The sequence below is a fragment of the Oryzias latipes genome, chromosome 8 (assembly GCF_053564925.1).
Source record: "Oryzias latipes strain Hd-rR chromosome 8, Olatipes_Hd-rR_3.1".
Classification (NCBI taxonomy): domain Eukaryota; kingdom Metazoa; phylum Chordata; class Actinopteri; order Beloniformes; family Adrianichthyidae; genus Oryzias; species Oryzias latipes.
In genome coordinates, this window is record NC_136244.1 from 9,236,916 (window position 1) to 9,259,164 (window position 22,249).

At 37.8% G+C, this 22,249-nt stretch overlaps 1 protein-coding gene across 13 annotated transcripts in view; it reads right to left on the reverse strand.

The window, feature by feature from the left end:
- The window catches only part of usp7 (ubiquitin specific peptidase 7 (herpes virus-associated)), a 28,015-nt gene extending 7,683 nt beyond the window's left edge, over positions 1–20,332 (reverse strand). For 2 of the 13 annotated variants that reach the window (XM_078951415.1, XM_004071752.5), the window contains exons 1-21: positions 19,313–20,323; positions 16,520–16,624; positions 15,868–16,066; positions 15,249–15,387; positions 14,961–15,049; positions 14,763–14,871; positions 14,328–14,458; positions 13,559–13,613; positions 13,411–13,491; positions 13,092–13,182; positions 12,668–12,750; positions 12,264–12,373; positions 11,103–11,259; positions 10,676–10,820; positions 10,423–10,553; positions 6,055–6,189; positions 5,440–5,541; positions 5,052–5,157; positions 3,393–3,485; positions 3,233–3,300; positions 2,950–3,050 (exon numbers count right to left, since the gene is read on the reverse strand). In XM_078951415.1, coding sequence (XP_078807541.1) covers positions 2,950–3,050; positions 3,233–3,300; positions 3,393–3,485; positions 5,052–5,157; positions 5,440–5,541; positions 6,055–6,189; positions 10,423–10,553; positions 10,676–10,820; positions 11,103–11,259; positions 12,264–12,373; positions 12,668–12,750; positions 13,092–13,182; positions 13,411–13,491; positions 13,559–13,613; positions 14,328–14,458; positions 14,763–14,871; positions 14,961–15,049; positions 15,249–15,387; positions 15,868–16,066; positions 16,520–16,624; positions 19,313–19,391 — 2,309 coding nt within the window. In that variant the 5' untranslated portion in view covers positions 19,392–20,323. Of the gene's footprint in view, positions 1–2,949; positions 3,051–3,232; positions 3,301–3,392; positions 3,486–5,051; positions 5,158–5,439; positions 5,542–6,054; positions 6,190–10,422; positions 10,554–10,675; positions 10,821–11,081; positions 11,260–12,263; positions 12,374–12,667; positions 12,751–13,091; positions 13,183–13,410; positions 13,492–13,558; positions 13,614–14,327; positions 14,459–14,762; positions 14,872–14,960; positions 15,050–15,248; positions 15,388–15,867; positions 16,067–16,519; positions 16,625–17,633; positions 18,971–19,312 lie in introns of those variants that run through there. The other 11 variants (XM_078951421.1, XM_078951418.1, XM_078951419.1 and 8 more) reach the window with 9 other exon arrangements.
- Between the last annotated feature and the right edge of the window lie 1,917 nt (positions 20,333–22,249).

A 22,249-nucleotide genomic window follows, 5' to 3' on the forward strand; every position in this document is an offset into this window, starting at 1 on the left:
CAAAATCAGTTCAGTAAAAATACTACAACTATTAACTAGTAAAAATAGGTAATTAGTGAGATAGTTTGGTGACTTTATCTTTAATATCTTCAGAAGTATTGAACATTTTTGATCAGATGTGATTCAAATCTGGAGCTGTGACGGGGTGGGATTTTTGATCACCGCGGTGATGAACCAGCAGGGGGCGCTGTGTCGCTGTTCCCCCAGAAGCCCTCGAAGTCTAAACACAGGACTAGCAGAAAAAGTAATTTATCAGCAAACATGAATGTGTTCCAATCACACACCATATGCAGAACTTTCAAAAAAAATAAAAAATAAAAACTTTATACAACAAAAAATGTGCGATGATAACCACGGTGATGCGGTCACCGTCACACCCTTATTCGTATCTCCATTAAAATTTCTGACAAATAAATGATGCCTTTTGTTTAAAATCGTTGCAGCATGAATATGATGATGAATATTCATTACTAGCTCATGTCAATTGAACCATTTTTTTTTGTTTTGAGAATACAGAATTATTTATTTTAACCTCTTAAGACCTGGCATCAACATGAGTTGACATCACATTTTGTGCTCAACTAGGGCTCTGTAAGAAAGGAAGAAAAGGATCGGGTCTTAAGGGGTTAAATCCCCTTCCCTGCAGCCTCACTGCAGCAGGGCTCCACTCTCATTAAAAAGAAACAAAAACAATATTTTTCTGTTAAAATGCCTTTGCAAGTTGTTTGCATCAAGACAACCCAATAAAGACACTTGCTGTCAGTTTAAAACGTTTTTAAAAGAGTTATTGATCCTGGAAGTATGTGTATATCTTTCTACCTTAGCTTAGTTCATCTAAATTGTTTATGCGCCTCCTGCTCAAACTAGGGCTGCGATAAATTGTAATCCGTTCATAATGTGTAGACTTCTAGTAGAGTATTTCTCTGGAATAATAAATAACCCTGGGATATAACGCACTCATGGGAATAAATTAAATATCCAATTCTGATCGGGAGACAACATCCGATTTTCAATTGAGTCATCAGCCATGTGATCTGGCCCTATTTCCAAACACGTGATCGGATCGTGACATCCCTAGTTGTATTGATACCAGCTAACCATTGAATAATCATCATATTCAAGCTACAGAGTCATCAATAATTTTTAAGAATTTTAAATGAAGATATGAATCACATTTGGTTAAAAAAAAATTAAAAATTCTCAAGATATTAAAAGCTAAAGTCACTAAACTTTCTGATGCGACTACTCTATATTTACTAGATAGATATTTTTTTCCTAGTTATTAGTTGCACTATTTTTATTTGATTGTTCAAGTTACTTCACAGAAGTTCTCTGTTTAAGTTTTAAATGATAAAAGAAGGTTAATGAAATAAAAATGTGGGACACCCTGAATCCGTTTTCTAAATTTGTCCATTTGTTAAATGTGTTAAAAAAGTATCGGATCTGGAATCCGTTTAGGCAGATGCTCTACACCAAATGACTCTGAATCGGACCCCAAAAAGCCTGATCGGGACATCCTTAATAACAACAATGTCAATATTAAATACAAATTCCTAACAAAAAACTTTTTTTTTAATTCCTATTTCTAGCCTCCCTGCCCCACAAATTATGCAGCTCTGTCAATTTGCAGGACAGAAACATCCCATGACAGAAAACAGAAGGACTGACTGTCAGGCTGGAAGGCAGATGAACAGCAGTGATTCAAGACTTCAAAATGCTTGTAATCTAAGAGCTGCAAGAAGCAGATCATGTAAGAAAAATAATGAAATAAATTCAAGTCCACTCTGTGAACTGTGAACAATTGAGCAAAAACAGTCCATCAACTAGGAGAAATAGTTAACTAGTAAAACTAGCTGATAAAGAGTAGTGAGAAAGTTTGCTGACTGTAGGTTTAGTATCTCCAGAGCTATTGAACATTTCTGATCACATGTGATTCTCATCTCCATTAAAAATTATTTTTAAAATCATTGTTGTAGCATGAATATGATGAGAAGTATTCAGATGATTGCAATGTTTTTATTTTTTAAAATCACTTTTCCTGGAGCTTGTACAAAGAGTCAGACTATTTTAGTCGATGCTGCTTAATCAAATCAAGACACATTTTGATACATCTAAGTTTGTCTGCCTTAATGTAAAAAGGGTGATCTTTGTTCTAATTTCTTGTGTATTAAAAAATAAATAAATAAACATGGGTGATCTTTGTTCGATGATCATTGATCAGTTTTTTTTTGTTCTAATATTTTTAGGAACTACAAAAGCAAAGAGCTACAAACTGACCTCATCTGCCCATGAAAACTAAAATGACCTGCAAATCACATTGGCTTTTCAAATGTGTCCCGTCTTATAGACATTATCTGTTTTGTTTTGTCAGTCTGTTTTGTTCTCTTTTGTTCCAACTTTAACCACAAACATTACAGAGCAAAACTTTGGATGTTTCCTGGGTTTTTTAAGGTTTTTGTATCCAAAATATTAAAATTGTTTTACTTTTCCAATAGCTCATTTTCCCCCAAATCTTTTAAGTATTGCCTTTTCACTTTCCAAAACTATTGCAGGTTTTTTATAAAAGAGTCAATAAGCCCCAAAGTCCGAACCTGTGAATCTCGACTACCTTTCCAAACTTTTGTGTTCCTTATGCTCAAACTAGTGTCCTAGTCTGCTGTGCTTTACAGCAATAAAATGTTGTGACTTCTTGTTGAGTATTTATCTGTAAAAATAAGCTTAAAATATATATTTCTAATCATTAAGTTCAAATCAATGTTTTTGTTTCACATTTGCAACTACCGTCCACAAGGTGAAGACAAACCCGACAACTCAAAAGAAAAACGAAAATAGATCTGAGACATAATGAAATAACATCCACCGGAGTCTCCAAACAACCAAAATACCAAATTTTTATTGATCTGAATGCATTGATCAGACTGATATGAAGCTTAAATACCCCAAACTTACTTCTGGAATACAATGATGTCCCCGTCCATGAGCTCATCCAGGGCCTTGTCCAGAGAGACATCATAGTCCTGTATCCGCTCCGTTAGATTGGGCTTTACTTCCTGCAAACCCAACAAGGAAAAAAGACTTAACCTGCAGCCAATAGGATCATTTATGTGCTTCAGGAAGCAGATTTGAGAGCAAAAGCTGTTGAAGAAATGATAGTGTGACAAAACGCGTATGCTATACAGTGCAGCGTGTGATAGAGAGAAAAGAAAGACGAAGAGATAGAATAGTAGCTCACCTCATAGAGGATAAGGCTATTTTCCTGCTGAAACCCTGCTCTCTCACACATGACTGGCAGCAAGTCTCCTGGAGAACAGAAAAAGACGAGCAATAAAGTCTCTCAAAAAAAAGCTTTATACCCACATAGAAGCATAGAAACTAAAAATGCCAGCTCTTACTTATTTTACAGGATATGGGTGTATAGATATGTCCACAATAATTTAAGCTTCTGGTTTTTGGGTCGTACATCTTCAAGAACAACATGACGTCATCTACAAAAGAAAAACAAGACATTTCACAAAGACCGTCTGAAAGACTTTTATGACATTACATTCACAGCATGTACCAGTAGTGCAACTACTGGCACCTCCAACAGTGTCAACAGCTTTGGATCACAACTGTAATTTAAAAGCAGCATTTCTAGTCTTTCAAGTTTGATAATGGAACTGCTGACACAAAATTCAACTCTACATTTCTGTGTCGTGTTCCAAAAACCCCTAAGAATTTCAATTTTAAAGACATTTCTTATCTTGTAAAACAGTGGTCGCCATCTTTTATTAGGCCACAAACAGGTTTAATGTGGTAATATTTTCATGGACTGCCTAATGTTGACCTCCATTTTATTTAAAGCTTTCGATTCACTTAAACCACATGTGTCAAACTCAAGGCCCGGGGGTCAAATGTGGCCCGCCATGTTATTTTATGTGGCCCGCGAGAGCATAAAAGTTTTTCATTTCTTAAAATAAAACTTTTCTTTAGTTGATTACATATTATTTATGTGTAGCTGTTGTAATTATTCAATGTGTACAGGTCTGTATGCAGACAAATTGTTGTCATCAAACCATCAGTTGGATGAATAGGCTGTGCGCAGCCTTTTTTCGTAAAATGTTACACGTGTAATAAACGTTCTTTCCAACTCAGTCTTATGTTATTTTTCTTTATTCACTTGGACAATTTGATCCTTCATTAATGGAAATATGTGGGTTTTAAGAAGCGGACAAAATTTAAAAGGATTTATGCTAGAGTAACAAGCAAACGCATTTTTTTATATACAACTGTAATTGTCACTTTTAAACGTTATAATAAATAAATAATGAGGTTTTTTGTAAATTAAAGAGTAGTTACATTTATTTGTCATTACATTTAGTTATATGTATAAGTTATATCTGGCCCTTTGAGGAAAGCCACTGTGCTGATGTGGCCCTCTGTGAAAATGAGTTTGACTTAAACTGTAAAATATCATTTGAAACTTTACATACTTGATTTTATGTAGAACGCATTTAAATGTGGCGTGTATTTTCTCTGAAGTGTTAGTGGAGCTAAAATTCCAGACACCTAGTTCAGCCATGTCTGACTTTTAAGTACATTAAATTACAACAAGATCAAATGATACAACCGTAACAAAACTGGCGTTTTCTATATATAATAATAATTAATGTAAATTCACAGTTTATGCAAATTGCTTGTAACATTAACACGTTGATGGCTGCTTATTGTGCATAGCATGCTTAGTATGGGGAAGCATTCTCACAAAAATGTCATTTTAAGTAAAGATTTCTGTTTTTCTTGCAGTCAAAGGCTCTTCTTCCGTTTCCCCATTAGCTCTTATTTGCACAACAAGACTTTCTCGGGGAGAAAATTTGGCAGTTTTGTAAAATAAAACTCATCAGAATCATATAATAAATAAAATGAAAATAATGTAAGTTATGCATCTTTTCTCTGTGGTGCAGTAACAAGTGACCCACAGATCGGTGCCGGTCTGCAGCTAGGGGGTTGGGGACAGATGTTATCATTAAGTTTGGTAAAGCAGACATGGAAAAATCATAATAATAACTAACGATCTTTGTCAAACTTGGGTAATGTGGCCACACTGTCAGCCAGTCCTGGATCCACCGTCTCCAGAAATATTGTCCAGGGGTTCTCGTTGTCACTCAAGTCGATCATCTGCAAAAATTCGGAAAAGCATTTATAATATCTTTGCAACAAGACTTTTGATGAGGAAAACTATTCAAGTTTCCTTAGTTTCTATAATCACATGTCAGTCTTTAAAAACCTACATTTAAGAACAGAATTTAATAAAACCTCATTCCTTAAACATGCTTGTACAATTTTCGTGTTTTTTGTTTTACAGTTTCAAAATAAAGACATCAGTTTTACCTGAAACAGAAATCTCAATACTGTCAACACTCCCACATCCCAAGTTATTCACAGAATAAAAGCACATACCGACTTGTTGCAGTCGGCCTCATAGTCCAGCATTGCAGGTCGCTTTGTTCCGTTGCTACGAGCCTGCATGGGCCACAGCCTCATCTGGTCTTGTGGGAAACCCTGCAGCACATCAATAACATTTCTAACAGTTCACCTTAAACACAAAGACGGCTCTTATGCTTTCCTTATGACATATAAACGGATAAAGCCCACACTTTAGAGCTTTCCATATCAATTCAAAGTCAAAAAATCTGCGGTTCTGAGTATTGTGTTCACAGAAGTGACGTGTGAAGGCGCCTATGTAAGGATGGAATCATGGTGTTGTTGTAGAACACAAAGGGGCAGAAGAATGCAGCTTTTTCTTCTTTTGTATCAAAACACTTCTGCACAGTTATTCAAAACTATTTTTCTTAGAAAAATAACTATAGTTGAATTCATAGTTTACTTTGAAAGTCTCAGCTCTAAAATTAAATTAGGCTTTGATTTATTTATTTATTTTAAATATAAACTGGTTTTGATCCATTTTCAGTATAAATGAGTAGCCAATACAGATCGGCTAAAATTCCCCACTGGGAGCATCCATGTATGTCCATCTACTTCCTGCACAGCTTCCTCTTCACACATGAGTCTCACCATGGTTTGGGAGAGGTTCTGGACAAACTCTTGCAGGGTGGAACTCTTCAGGACTTTAAAGACAGTGTACTTCACTTTCTCCTCATCGTACATGTCGTTGCCCTGGTGACCACAGAACTGGTCCTCCATCACAATCTAATGAGAAAGGGGGGGGGGGGGCATTAGCAATGCATTTTACTTCTTTAATGATGAGATTTAGCTAATAAAAATAGCAAAAAACATGAAAACACATGACTTGATATAGCTGATGTAAGCCGGATAAATAGTAAAAAACACCTAATATATGGCTAATATATATAATAATTTGTAATTAATATGACTTAATTGATCACACTTTTCATAAACCTTTACTTTGACAAAAACACTGTCAGTGCTTTTGCAGAGGACTAAAAAAGCAACAGATAATTACCGTAGTCCATGCAAGCCTCTGACAGGCTGCTGGCAAACAGCAGTAACATCATATTGACATTTAAAATACACCATTTTTGTTTTCCTTTAGAGAGCAAAGACACAGCAGAGAGCTGCAGCTATGACAGTGCAAACTGGAACTCCACATCAGCTGAGCAACCAGAAACCCACTCAGCAACGAGGAAAACGAAGAAGTCTATCAAACTGGGGTTAGATCAAATGGCAGATAACAAGGAAGCCAGGAGCAGAAATGTTTAACGCATCTTTGGTCCTGAGAAGCATCAATACTTAAAGCTCTGGTTAGCTTAATTGTCGTTTAAAGATGCCAAAAACAAGCAGAACATCTATTTTATCATGCAGTAGCTTTATGCACGATAAGTAATGGGTAATTTAGACCATTTAAATTGACAGAATCAACTGTGTACCAGTATGTGTTGTATGGGATCAATTTTGTTTGCTCTACAGCTGAAGAACATCGAGTCAATTTTCTGTATTTGGGAGCCGCTTCACTTTGGTGAATTTTATTGATTTTTATATCACATTTATTGGATCTTTAGGGAAAACTTTTCTTCAATAAACCTATTTACAATTCAAGTTTTTCAATTTTATTTGTATAGCCCAAATTCACACCACCAGTCAACTCAATGGTCTTCGCTTTTACTTGCATTTCTGTGTTCATTCCGTGTCTACCCATCTTCACACACCTGCAGTGCACAATCAGAGCAGCTCTCAGTCCAACTAAATTGTGTTATGATAAGGCTTTGGTTATGATTGAGGTAAGAGCAGCTTTACATTTCAGAACGATGGTCGCAGAGCTAACATCCCACATACATACAGAAACCTAGATCCAACACCACAAATCTAGCAATGCTTTTTTTCTTTTTAAAGATCGGCAGTAAAGAGGAACTGAAGGGTTAAGCTGCCCCAAATGATAGTTTAATTCGAGTATGCAAAATATATGTTTAGACTGTTGATATTCAAAGTTTTGCTGGGCAACAATTATAAACCATTTCCATAAGTCCCTGTCCTTTGGCAAGTAAAGTGGTCTCTCGTCTATCATGGGAGTTGCATTCTAAAAATAACCCACAAAAGCCCAAATCCACAAAGTACCATAGTCAGCTTTAGTTTATACAACTGAAGCTGTGTTTACATGGGCAAAAGTAGTCGTAATGAAAGCCGGATCAGAATAAAAATGCGTCATATACACACGTCGTTTCGGACCGCAGTCTGTCCGACCGCTCTGCGTGAGCGAGCTGCTGGATTCAGGAAAACCGTGTCTCCAAGAAGGACGGTTTGTGAGCCAACAGAGGTGGCTTTTGAATGGAGATATTCTGTGCAGTCCTGAGAAACCATGTGAACAATCATGTGAATTCATGTTTCCAATTGTGTCCCAGACAAATAAAGGCTGATGTCATTCCCACATATCGGCGTGCAGCCAAGATCCACATCGCGGCGTTGACTGCACCGAATTTAACTGCATCCACGGCTGAATGTTGTTGTTGGCACGTATTAGCCTAAAGGCCCGTACACACCGGGACAAATATTCGCCAGGCATTATTCGCCAGCGTTTTTCGCCACGTTTTTTGTGTTCACACCCAGGCGATTTTCGCTGACGAGCCGAGTGAACATGCAATTTCCTGACATTAGATCGCGCTTCATGTAAAACAGAAATACCCCTGTACACAAGATGGCGCTGTGCAACTTTATGCTTCTTAAAATCGCTTTTCACTCAGAAGAAGAGAGCAAGTATTTACGCGCTTGTCAGAATCAAACAAAGAAAACATGGATATTTCAAGCACCAGTAGCTCTAGTTCCAGTTCCAGCGATGAAGAAATTATTGTTCTGTTGAATGATGAAAGACGCCGGAAAAGACGCTGATTTTGGGTACATCCCATAGTTACGAAAAGAGAAGAACATGGGTAGTTTTATCGACTGGTACAAGTGCTGAAAATGTATCATGAGCGTTTTTGGGGATATTTTAGAATGTCCGTCATTATTTCTTTGTGGCAGTGTAGACGCTACTTGGCGTCTATCTTTTTCGCTGGTATGTGTGCTCAGAAAGGCAGTTTATTGTTTGAGCGCCCCCAAGTTGTGTTTTACTGTAACTTCAGAAGCTCCAGACACGTGTGCAAAAGCGCCATTCTCATTGGTTGTTTAGTTTTTGACGCAGCGCGTCAAACCAAAAAACGAACCAGAGGCGTTTTTTAAAAAGTGACGCTGTGAAGCGTGGCGTTTTTTCGCGTCGGTGTGCACGCTCACATTGGTGCCCTTTGTTTAGTCACGAGGCGTTAAACGTAGGCGAATATCGCGCGCGAAATTCGTCCTGGTGTGTACGGGCCTTAACCCCAACTCTTTCGGCTCCGTTCCACCAAGACAAAAAGCATGACTTAAGAAAAATTATGAGCGAACAGGCACTCAATAATAATAATCATAACAATAATAAAATCCTGTTTAGAAGATCATCTCACTCTATGCTGCAGGTTTGTTTGTTTACAACAGAATTCAATATTTCTTTTTCTATGGTCAATTCCGGTATTTTAGAGTTCTGCGCATGTCCAAATGATTTGTTTCATGACCGAAAGTGTTGCGTATGTGAACATTTGCTATAATCGGATAAGGTTTTTCTGGGCCCATGTACACAGTTCAATTCTGATCCGATCTTTGATCCAATCAAAGATATTTTGCACATGTAATCGCAGCTAATTATATATGTTTTAAGGCTGTAAAATTCCTCACTTATACACATTTCTCAGACAGACTATCATTTTCACACTTTTCTCTTAACTTTTAAAGTCTAAACCTTTAAAAAAATATAAGATTAATGATATCGCCTTTTACAGAACATTAGTAGTAGCGTCACACATGCACCATTGTCCACAATTTTGGGAGTCAAGCACACATTGCTTTTATGGCGTTTCATCGCAACCATAAAGTGAAAGGGCGTAAAGACAACGGAGCGTGTGTATTCAGGAACTAAGTGAGCCAACCTTACAACCACGCAGGCGCAATTCTAACAGAGCGACCCCGCATTTTACAACTGCACGCCTGCAATCCTAACTGAGCAGTGATCTTGCGCGGTCAATTCCCCTTTGCGCTCTTGCTTGGATTTGTGCTCAAGGTTAAGGGGGCGTTTTTGTCACCTGGGGGTGGTATTGAGGGGTGTGTTTGTCACTTGGGGGCAGTAACTTTCTGGTTGATCTGATTGGCCGAAATTTGCATGCGAGGCAGCGGGGCAGGACTTTTATTTCTCAGAGCAGGGGGAGTTAACAAGTGGCTTTTGAGCTGCATGCTACTCTCTGCCTTTTATCATAGTTTTTATATACAGTACTTTCACAACCATAAGGCAAACATATAAGTCTTAAATTTTCTCGAAAATGTACGGAGCGGTCCTAATGTGTTGTTGTGTGACTTTGGTAAAGAGGATCTATGAGAGAACAGCATGAGAACGGTACGGACAGAAGTGAGGACGTGAAAGAAGACCCTTTTTTAGTGATACATATTTAAAAATGGATACTGTTTAATCTGGTACCAATGCCAATATGTTACTTTTGAAAGATTGCAGTACATAAAAGGGGGCTGGAACCAATACTTGGTTGTCTTTTTTTGAAAGGTCCATCTACTTTCCAACAATCTGTTTGCTTTTTCAAGATTGATGCAACCTTCAACAAAATATACAAAACTAACTTTCCTTTGGAAATCAGGTGCATTTTGCTAGTAAAAGTCAGAAATCAAGCAGGGCAGCACCCTCCAGGTCTGGAGTTTGTGTTAACAACCAATCATTGCACATTTGGTTCAGCCTTTCAGTTTTGACCCATCACTGGAAGTTTCTGCACAACTTTGTTATACTAAAAACACAAAATTTCACCCACGCACAAATTAAACCAGAGTCTTCCTAAAACGCTAACTTTCTGTCTGAAAACTACTTCCTACTTGCATATAAAAGAACTTTCAACTTCTTACCTGAACTTGCATGTAGAGGTGAGCCTCCTGGCGCTCCTTCCTCTTCTGAGCCTCCACCCTCTTCTCCTCCTGAAGGCGCTCTACAAGCTGGGGGGGGATGTCCACATCAGTCAGCGGTTGGAGAACCTCACCTGTGACGTCAGACATGAATCGAGTAAATAAACACATTTTTAAAAATTACGTAGAGAAGAAATTCAGAGTTCTTAATGCTTTAAAGCCATTAGCTTCCCTTCATTACCAAAGAGTCACTTACTGAGCTTGGACTCTCGGATGTAGACCAACATATAGGCATTGGTGCAGTGGCGGACAGAGAGGTCATCGTCATGTCCGCCATAGTTATGCTCTATAGCCTCTTCCTTGGTGCACCGTGACACAACATCATCATCAAACTTACACCACTGAGGAAGAAGCAGATAAAGCACAAACAAAGAGGTTAAGAAAGATAAAATTTATAAAAAAGTCTTTTTAATGTTAAAACTTGAAAGTCAAAGATGCTGTATATAACAGAAGACACTTTACTGCATTTTTGTAAACTAATTTCATAAAACTAATCATAGCATGAGTCAAAACATAAAAAAATAACAGCCACAGTTAGTGTAAAAATCATACACCCAAAATAATGCTTTGAGAAAGAAGTATTTAAAAAAATTTGATCTCACTATTGGTTCCTTGGCACTCACTTTACCATCTCCTTTGGGGTTAAGGTAGACGACATAGTGCCCGCCGTGGTTGTCCCCACTGTGCACCAAGACAGCATGGAGAATGTAGTTTGCCGGATCCTTTGAGTCTGTTTTTTGAAGGAACTCATCCAAAGGCAACTGATCTGGAAACTCAAACCTGTTGAGATTGATTGACAGGGTCAACAGCCAATCGGGATGGAGAACACAATCGCATTGAAAATAAATCTGCAAATAAATCTTCATCTGTGTAGCGTTTAGTTTTGCCTGAAGAAACAGCGGAACATGCTGCAATTTTTAACAAGATCAGAACTGACGATAAACCCGCTGGACCTACAGCAACAACAGAAAGTTTAGTAAAACGCGTAGATTTGGAGACAGCGCTGTTGCATAGCATGGTGCTACAATGCTATACTAACTACCTGTTCCAATTGTTGCTTATATGTAAACAATTTCAACTTTTTTTTTTCTTATACTGAAAAATAATTTGTTGTGGAAATCAGATAATATTGACTATTCCCCTTTATATATTTTAAAATACCAAAATAAAAGCACTGAGTTTGCTTGGGTAAAAGACACTTATATATGAGATACAGTTGCAGTGCTTAACATTGTGATCACTAAATAAACCAAATTTGACAATTTTATTACAATGGAAGACATATTGAAATTCAGGTAGAGTTTTTTATAAGTCATAATTTAAAATAAGAAAATGTGTTCCGGTACAATATCGGGATGAGTATTGTATCGCCAATACACAACCCTACTTTAAATGATCTCACCCAAACATGATGGCATGCTTGCAGACGCTTCTGTTGAGCTCTTTAGAATAAATCCATATAAAACAAACTACTCTCTCAGCAAATCCATGTCTTCTATAACGTAGCAATAGGGCTAAAATTTTAAAAGTAGCTCCACCCACACACACAGCAATTTGGGTTTTTATGCTGCAATTTTACCAAATTTGTTTCTGATGTATGCTGATATTCTGATATCTAGGCCACATAAACTACTTTATAAACTGGAATTCAAAGTTTGTCTATCTTTAGCTTATTTTTAAGCCTCTGACACTGAAGAATAATTATGGAAGAAGCAGACACAAAAACGGGAAGAGAAGTAAAAGTTGAAAGCTTGTGAGGGAAAGTCTGATGGCATTTGCTCTACCTGTCATTAATCTTGATGTTTTGGTCAGTCTGTGGGTCATACATGAATCTCATCAGCTGCAGGTGGAGGATTGGAGGGAAGGTCAGGAACTTAACACCTTTCTCTGCTTCCTGAAGCGTAAACAGACGTGGAAGTTGTGAGGTCAGAAAGTTGTACACACTAACAATTTAAGCAAAACAAAATGATTACAACCCTTTATTTTAAGGTAAAATTCACCGTATTACATTTTTTTAAATATATTTTAAGCAGCTCTACATTTCATATGTGTAAAGGAAGACAAATAACTCTTCAATAATATTTAAAAGACACATCAGTGTCCATTTGGAGGAAAACACTAAACAAAACTCAACAAAAGAAAAAAACAAAACAAAGAGAACCATTTTCTTACAATTCTGAAGGCTCACCTGAAGGCCGTGCTCTCCTGCATCGTATTTGTTGTCTCCATCTAACTGTTCGGTTGCAACATAATCCTTGAAAGACTCAAAAACTGGAGAGAGAAAAATTCTGGTTAACTCAATTTAAAGTACATCAAACTAAACTGACAAATTCATTTAAAAAATGTCCTCTACGGAGGAAATTTGGATGGTTTGGATGGTGCAGCAGCACAAAATACAAAGAATGTGTTGGGGTGGGGGGTGGGCAGTTTATATGGAGTAAATCCAAATGTTTCTATGGTCTCTGACACTGTGGGGAAAACAGTTTTCTCTCATAAATCCATTTACTTTCTAGCTAAAAAATAAATAAAAAAAATCAGCAACCCAAGCAGATTATTGTAATGTCATTCATATAAAACCAACTTTCTATACCTCTTCTTTGTATACTACTTACTGTTTTTCTTTCCTTTTATGCTAAGCTGAATGTCATAATAGTCCTCAATCCGCTCAGACCGGTAGTCCACATGCTTGCATTGAATATATGACTGGAAAAGGAAAACAATACAGAGAATATTTAGACATTCTGGTCAACTTACTGTCACATTATTTACAAGACTTACGATTTAAAACTAAAATTGTGAATATTAAACAGAAGAAGTGAACCTAGATTCCGACTTTGATAACTGAAGGCTCTAACGCTCGTTTTGATTGAACAATAACCTAAAGCAACAACCCAGAATGTAAAAAGAAGACAAAAAAGGCGAAATGCTTACCACCATCTTTCCTCTAAAGAGTTTGGGGATCGTTCCCTCAACACATGTTCCTTTCATCTTATTCTCCACATTGTCCAGAAGCTGGAACACACATGTCATCAGTCATCATCAATCTTACACGTTTCGAAGCATCGATAAGAGGACTCACCACTCTGCAAAGCTCCTGAACGTCATGTTGCATGAAACTGTCAAGTGTTTCCCACCTTCATGAAAGACACACAAAAGTCAGATTAGGCTTTTGGAATGAAGGATTTGGGAGATTTTAAGCACTACAGGTGTTCGTTTGTGCCACTAATTGTCATTTCCATATCTTCAGATCACAGGTTTAAAGTGATTATAACCAAGGCTCTAAAAAAAAAAAACATTTAAGTTCAATCTGCAGGGAAAAATAAAAGCTCAATGCATTTTTATTTATTTGCTTTCTATTGATTTATGGGTTTGAGCAATTCACTATATTTCACTTATTTGGAACGCCAAATAAAAAATATTAGAGGTCAAACAGTGGAAACAAAGAAATTTCTAAACCAAAAGAAATAATTTGTTTATGTACAAGGATTAAAAAAATGAAATGAAGTAAAGAAAAATGTTAGAACTATAAAAAAAAGTTAAAAAAAAAAAAAAAATTTTTTACTGAGGAATAGAATAGTTGCATCTATTCAAAAACCAAAAAAAAAAAAAAAAGCTATACATTTTTCATTAGTTAAACAGTTAACACTGCAAAATTCTCAATGACCCAAACAGAATATAGAAAATGTAAAGAACATAACAAAAAAAATGTAAGACAAATGTATGACTTATAATACGTCTTATTCATCTTTGAGTTGTGTTTAAATACTCATGTCATGAATGAAAGTAGAAAGAATTTAACCGCTGATGATGCCTTTTGGACAAGGATTTGAGGAGAAGAAAAAAAATACCCAAAAGACTTTGTGAGCTTCTTGGTTCCGACTGGCTTGTCGCTATGTTGCAGTTCGTAGAAAACCCTCTGCAGCGCCAGAGGAACACTCTTTGACGAGTCATCTCCTTCTGTGGGCATCATGTACACCGCCTGGACAAAGAGAATTCAAAGGAATTGTACTGAACCTTATAGTACGGAACAAATTAAAAAAAATATATACATTTGGACAAATTAAAATCGATAACAAATAAGTTTCAGGTTTAAACTACAGAAATAGCAAAAAATGAGGACGACGGAAATTGCTAAAGGTTCAAAAGGGGCGTTTGAGTTCAAAAATTTCTATATTTTACCTTTTTCTGACAAAAAAAGGAAAGAAAAAAGATCCTAGGTATTTAGTTAACTGAAGCCAGAAAATTAAGCTAACATTTTTTTTTAAAACCACATGAAGTCGTACCCGCCGTAGCTGGTTAGTGAAGAAAAGTGTTTGAAGGAGACTGTTCATATAGCAAGTCGCTCCCTGGTTCTTTAGTCCAACGTAGCCAGTGTGTTTCTTAGAGTCCCAGCTGATTAAGGTGGACAAAAAGTTGAGATTTTAAAAATAACAATTAATTGAAAATGAACAGTAACATAAAAAAGGCAAATTAAAACATACGCCACTCCGTGTGGGGCATCGGCCTGGACATAAACTTCAAACGTGACTTTATCATCTTCAATGAAGCCCCTTTCTGGATCAGTCACATCCTGAAAACCAACATTTATGAAATTAACAGAAGAAAGCAACTTCTCCTGTCAATCCTAGTATTCATGACAAAATTCTACCAACAGACAGAGAAATAAATAATAAATAATTTAATACAAAAAGTTCTGGATAGACAATCTCTGCTTTATTCAAAGTTGCATTCTAAACCATTCCTAAAACATGATGGAGTCTGATACTCACACTCCAGGACATGAAGTTGGAGAAACCCCAGTCGTTCTCTTTGTGGAAGAAAAGGTGACTAATTCTGCGACTGAACGACTTCTCATCGTCTTTGTAGTTGATGATTTTCAGCATGGCCTGAGCGTGGCAAGACCATGATCTAAAAACCAAAACATGCGTTTTATCTTAAACAGTCAATGTGTTTAATGTACAAGAGGCAACATTTTTAAAGAATTTACTTTTATGTTTTTGTACGACAGTGTTTATTCAGAAATTCTTTGCTTTATCTAGAAAAAGGTGACCGAAAAAATTTCCCTAGCAACAACATATCAACTTTTGTATAGTTATAACACAAGAACACAAAAAAAAATTTTTTTTATTCGTATACTTTCTAAACCAGTTTCTGTCCCTTTTGGGGTCACGAGGACGCCGGAGCCTAACCCGACCACTCATGGAAAACCGATGCATGCACGGGGAGAACACGTAAACTCACACAGAAAGATCCCTCTTTGGTGAAATTATAAATTTATAGTGATAAATACATTAATTTAAATTAGTAAAAACAAGAGACCCAAAGGTGATCATAGTTTTCTTTTTTTAAACGAAGATACTTCCAAACCTCAATCATATAGACACGTACGTAGAGTCAGACTCTGCGTTGCACTGCAGAAAGAAGCCCACGCTCTTCTGGTGGGGTCGGTCGGGGTAGAATCGCGGCATCACCATTATTTTCCAGGGAAGGTTCCGTACAAAGCAGGACGGGCTGAGCACTGACTCACTCAGGCGGCTAAAGCGCTCCACCACAAACCGGAAAGTCGCTTCCGACCTCCAGCTGGTGTCTGCAAGAGGAAGGAAACGCAAGGGGAAAATTAAGGAAAAAACAGTTACTTCTATGTTACACCCCAAAGGACATTAAATATGATACTAACAAGTATTGTGATTCCAAACAAAGTTTATATATAAAATTATAATATATGGATGCGCAGAACCAAACTATCACAAAGTACAACAACAATCATGAAACTTTATTTCAATGAAATAAACTAGACTTAATCTTCATTACAGACGTTACGGTAGTAAATTTAAGCATTAGGTCTGCATGTTTGTGCTTCATTTGGACAATAAAAGGGAATTCTAAATAGATGTTTGAATGTTAGATTCATATAAATACAGACAAACAGAACACGTGACTCTTGTTCCTGAACTAAAATTCTTCACAAAACAATTATTACATTCAAACAAAATGGAATTAAAAGCTTTAAAAGCATTCTAGTGTTTTGTTTGGATCATACCATCTTCCATATCCTCTTCTGTATTGTTGTGTCCATCTGCCATAGCCACATTACCATTGATCACTGGGTTGGCTGGGATTCTTGGAGGGTCGTCTGTTTCCCCAGCTAGACAGCAAAGGGACACCAGGGGTCAAAGGTCAACGGATGGAGGAATGTGAGCTTTGATAGCACAGAATAAGACTTTTCCCAAATGGAGGGGAGGCAGCTAATGTTACACTGCATTAATTTTAATCTTTAACATGTCAGACATAAAAGCAGCTTGATTGGCTTTAACCTGGCTGAATTCTGGCTATAGCTTTTGATGTACTTCAGCAGCAAAGGCTGTTTAAAAAAAATAGGCTAAATATTTATTGATACCAAGCAGGGTTAGCGTGTTTGTTATTACTGAAAAAACAGGGTTAGCGTGTTTGTCATTACTGAAAAAGCAGCTCTGCACAGACATATATTCCAGCTGAATAAGGGCCAACAGTCTGTGTGGAAACGCAACAAGTTTCTAATCGCAAGTAAAGAAAAAAGGGAATGAGGACAACAAAAAAAGCTACAGATCATAACAGTGATGGCAGATAGAGACAAACACTTGTACATCAATCTGACAGAATAGATTTTTTTGCTGCCCACTTCCAGAATCAGCACTGTATATGCTGCACTTCTGGTCAACACTACTGAGCAATTCCTGTAGATGACTGACCTTCTTTCACAAGTGGATTACACTTGATTAATGAAGTATGTTCGCTGCATGACACAATTGATCTATCCTGAAATCTCTGACAAATCTATATTTATAAATTTGACATGGGAGAAGCTTGATTTGTTAAGGAAAAAAATCTGTTCCAAAACAGCCAATGATGCAGAAAGTCAAAGTTCTACTATAGCCAATTTGTTTGGTCTGAAGAGGTGTGTTGCTAGAATACACGTAAAAAAACACAAGAAAATACAACAAAAAAATTCTTAACTTTATCATAGCTAAATCACAACACAGATGGGCCACATCTATGATTTGGTAATGCCTGACACAATTAATTAGTGTTTTAAGAATGGACAGGTAGATACATGTGTTGGGAAAAGCAGATGATACCATAAATTATACTAAATAAAAGATGCAGTGAACTCTCACCACTCTGTACTTGTTCCAAAGTTGACATAAGGTGAAAGGGGAGTAAATACGATTGTGCAGACAATTTTATGCATTTAACTGATCACACGAGCTTTACTAGCTGGCATTGATTGATTTCAAATCAAACACTAATCAAAAACACAGATCATTAAAAATGGCGAACTCCACGCCTGTTGGTCTGACATACAATGAAGCACCAAATCCCCGTGCTACCCCCTGCCTGTGCGAGCCAGGCGACCGCAGCACCGACTACCGTACTTGCAAGCTCTGTCGCACGTTTTTTTCCTCAATAAACACCGCAATGCTACAAGTTAAGACACAGATTCTCAGAGAAAAGTGCAGTTACAGCACAGAGTCAAAATACGTTTCTTCTCCGACCACTATTGCACTAACGAGCACACGTGTTTTTACCAATGCCGTTAAAGTAGAATAGGGCTGACGCATTTGAGCTCCCGTTAGCTACTAGCGTTAGCCAGACATTAATGTACAGCCTTTCATTAAGTGACACTGGCTGTAATACAAAGTAATATACAAACGTAAACGCATGCGTTAAAGTATTTCTGGCCATTCTTTAATCGTATTTGATTTTGAAAGCACAACATAATATACGTTACCCTAGAAATCAAGGCCTTACACTCAAGCATTAGCCAAGCGATTCCAAATACAAGCCACCATTTTGGAACGCCACACACACCCCCTCCATCATTAGCATAAGCTAACTAGCATGCTAACTAAAGAATGCACAAAAAGAAGTGGGCCTCCGAGCTAAATGGCTAGCTTAAGGTTAGCCAGGACGCTACCAATGCTTCGTACATTTTAAAACTAAATTTCCACTTGAGGATAGATGACGATCCAACGTCGATATAAAATACATTTTAACTTCGAAAATACCAAATCGAAATACATGAGTGAGTCCGCCGTGACAGATTTCCCTGTGTTTCAGAAACCGCATCGGGAGTCCAAGCCTACAAACAAGGCGCTAGCACTTCGGTCTACGCGCTAGCGTGATTTTTAACATTTTAAATTGGGAACATTTGGCCGTTAGGAAACAGCTAAATGTCACTTTTAGAGCAGAAAATGTTACCCATTAAGATTAACTCAAGTATTAAAGTGCTAACTAACAGAAGAAATAAAGTAAGCAAACGCAATTTACCTATTAACTGGTTCATGAACCATTAATCAATTTGTTTACAAATTTAGGTTAACAACAAGCGCATACCCGGTATTGGTAAAAGGACTAAACTGCAATCTTGAATACAGAGACTGTGACAGAAAAGTTGTCATGGCACCGAATGCAGAGGGGGAAAAACTGTTTATTTAGAAACTAGGTTCAGCTCAGAATGAATGGTTTTTGTAGCCGATCGTTAATGTATTTAGGAAAAACGTCAAATCTCGTTTAATAACCGTTTAGTCTCAGAATGCGAGAAATTATTAAAAACATGTTTGCTTATCCTGCATGAGAGCAAAATCAGCACAAAAAAGAAAACAAAAGAAGGAAAAAAAGAAAAGGGGTGAAAATGCAGCCGGCTATCCATCCCAGACAGCGCCAGGCCTTGTTGTTTACTGTAACGTTAATCGCAGCTCCCGGAACGATTTTCCTACTAATTTCTCGTGCAACCGTCAAATCGCAGCTGGAATTTTGCAAATAACTCGTACACACCTATTGTGTCATTCCTTACCTTCCATCTCCATGTCCTCTGGCTCACTGAGCTGCTGCTCGCCGGCTTTCTGCTGTTGCTGCGTGTGGTGGTGATTCATGTTGGCAGCTGCCGTTGTGGTCGTGATGCGGTGCACCTTGCTATCTCTTTTATCCTCGACCTTGTCCAGGTTCGGTTCGGTTGTGAACCGGGTTCTGGACTGTTGGTGAGGCGTGGTGGGATGCGGAGGTGGGGTGGACAGGTCGAGCCCTGGCGGCCGGGCCTGCTCTGTTACGACCTCGGCCTTGTCCGCTGTCAGCGCCGGGGAGTGAGGAGGGGAGGTCGGTGGGGGAGCGGGTAGAGAAACGCGGACGTATTTGCTCGCTATTCGCCCAATCTCGGCGCCTTTGGTGGGTGCGAGTAGCTTGGTTGACGGACGAAGCTGAGTTGGGGCACCAAGGACGGAGGCCCGCAAAAATTAACCAAGCCAATCCGGTTTTACCCCGGGAAACGAGAGGCAGAAAGAGAACTTATACTAAGCACGACTTGCAGTTGAAGCATAAATACCCTGTGCAATGACTAGCGCTAACTAAGCTACCAGACAGGCAGCCAGATAGTGATAAAGGTGCAACAATGAAAACAAATATTCATTTGCTAGGGAGGCATTTACCAACTTTGCCTGCCAGATCCCCAGTCAGTGTGCTCCTCCGATTGTCCCTCGTCTGGGGGGAAACGAAGGAAAACGCTATCCATTCAAACCAGTTTCCATAATGGGAACCTGAACTTGGAAGTTCGCGGAGACAGGCCCAACATAAAACAATTCCCCCTATCCGCCCCTAACAATATAAACCACCGCACGCGGCGCCTGGCTGCATTTTAACTGACCTCGCTTTTCTTGTTAGGAATGTGCCCGGTCATGCAACACTGCGCGGCTGCGGACCCGCTCCTCTCGCACTTTGTGATGTGTTGAGTCTGAGCTAAATCTCAAAATGGCGGTCGCGCTCTTCTCTGAAATGTCACATCCGCATGGAGTTCCAAACACGGACCAGACCCGGCCCGTTCAAACTACAGGGAAAGCCAGATGATGATGATGATGTTAACAAAAATTATAAATTAGAAATAATAATGATGATAATTATATCATCATCATAATTTGTGTATTCATATGTGAAATATAAATATATGTCTCTTTTTATGTAAAAACAAAAAAAAATTAAAGCTTTTCACTATAGTTCAATTTGGCGGATTGAATGCTAATTGATTCAGCATAGCTCAAATTATCTTAAGTGGACAATATCTAGACCTGTATATATTTTGAAAATAACTGGTTGAAAATATAATTTAAAAAACAGGTACGTTTTGTTTGAATATGTAGCGGCATATGATAAAATATGTTCTGTGTGTGTGTGTTCCAGCCGCGTGCCTATTGCTGGCGGCAGTTGGAAAGATCGGTTGGAAGAGGCTAGAAAAATTACCAATTATAAAATCAATACATAATAATGTAACAAAAAATTGTGGACAAAATTTAATATCTTGGATATTCATCAGCAGTCACAATGTTACACATTATTATGCAACCAAAAATTGATTGATTGATTGATTGATTGATTGATTGATTGATTGATTGATTGATTGATTGATTGATTGATTGATTGATTGATTGATTGATTGATTGATTGAGTGAGTGAGTAACAGCAGAGAAAAGCAATATTGAAGTGGTTGAGTGGTGCCCTAATTTATAAGGATGGAAGTATAATAAAATTAAACCAAGATCCCGAGATGTTAGGCTTCCTTTTTGTCAACAAAAGATCTTTGTTTTCAAAGGTCTTTGTTTGAACTGGTGCTGTTGAGGCTTAAAAAAATGGAACCCTGAATGATGTCTAAAAGACTGGCAATTGTCTCTGACTGTCCTATTAATAACAAATAACTCTTGCATTCAAACTGAATGTCTTGATTGCTCCTACTTTAAAATGTAACATTTTAATCATTTTTGATGGTTTTGTTTTAGCTGCTTAGTATATTCTGCCTTGTGTTAATTTTTATCACATGAAGTTGGAAGTTGTTGATATAGAACCTTGTCACACTGAGATCAGGTCAAGTTTTTCAGCCTATCACTTATTGTGGAATCATGTGGATGAAGTGCTTTCTGTAGTTTTGTATTCTCCTGTTGGAAATACAAGATCATTGTTGAAAATTAGATTACACATGCTGTACCATGTGTTTCTCCAAAACCAGTCACTGTCATTCCTCATTAACTACTGGAGAAAGCAACATAATGTGTTCACCTGCAAGGATTTATAGAAACAGTTGAGCCATTCTGTTTTTCTCGCAGTTCTGTCTACGTTTCGTATCTCAGAGATCACTCTTTCATGTTTTTTCGTTCACATTGTAATAGTTCAAATTGAAGGAAAGAAGGGGGTGTGAATCTGACAGTTGGAGTGGAGTTTCGGTTAGGAATCCTCTACTACTAAATCTTTTTTTCCGTGCTGTTTGCACAATAAAGTTTCTTGCACTGGTTCTGATTGCTGCTGTGATGCATCAACAGGATGGATGCTAAACCAGGCAATTGTGGGGATATCCACCTGGAGATTTTAACTTAACCCAATCGAGTAAAAGGTGCCATAGACAATAAAGCACTTACCCCTCAAACTTTAGCAAGCTGTGTCAAAATCAGAGTACGGTAGTTGCACCAAGGTGCAGAGAAGACGGAGGATTTGATGGCAGGAAAATAAACAAAGTGGTTTCTGATTTTTGGATGGATGTTGTCTCAATATGTGTTTGCACTAAAGGCCAATAATGCTTCAGATTAAACAGACAATTTCTTTTAATAAGGCCTCAGGAAGCTACTTTTTATTTTTGCTGATTACGGGGTTGCTGAAGAATCTGACAGTACAATTGCAGAGCCTCAGGACTTCCAGGCAAATGCAATAAAACCTTGTTAATTGTTCTGTTTCTTTAAATCCCCCCTTTGTTGGAAAC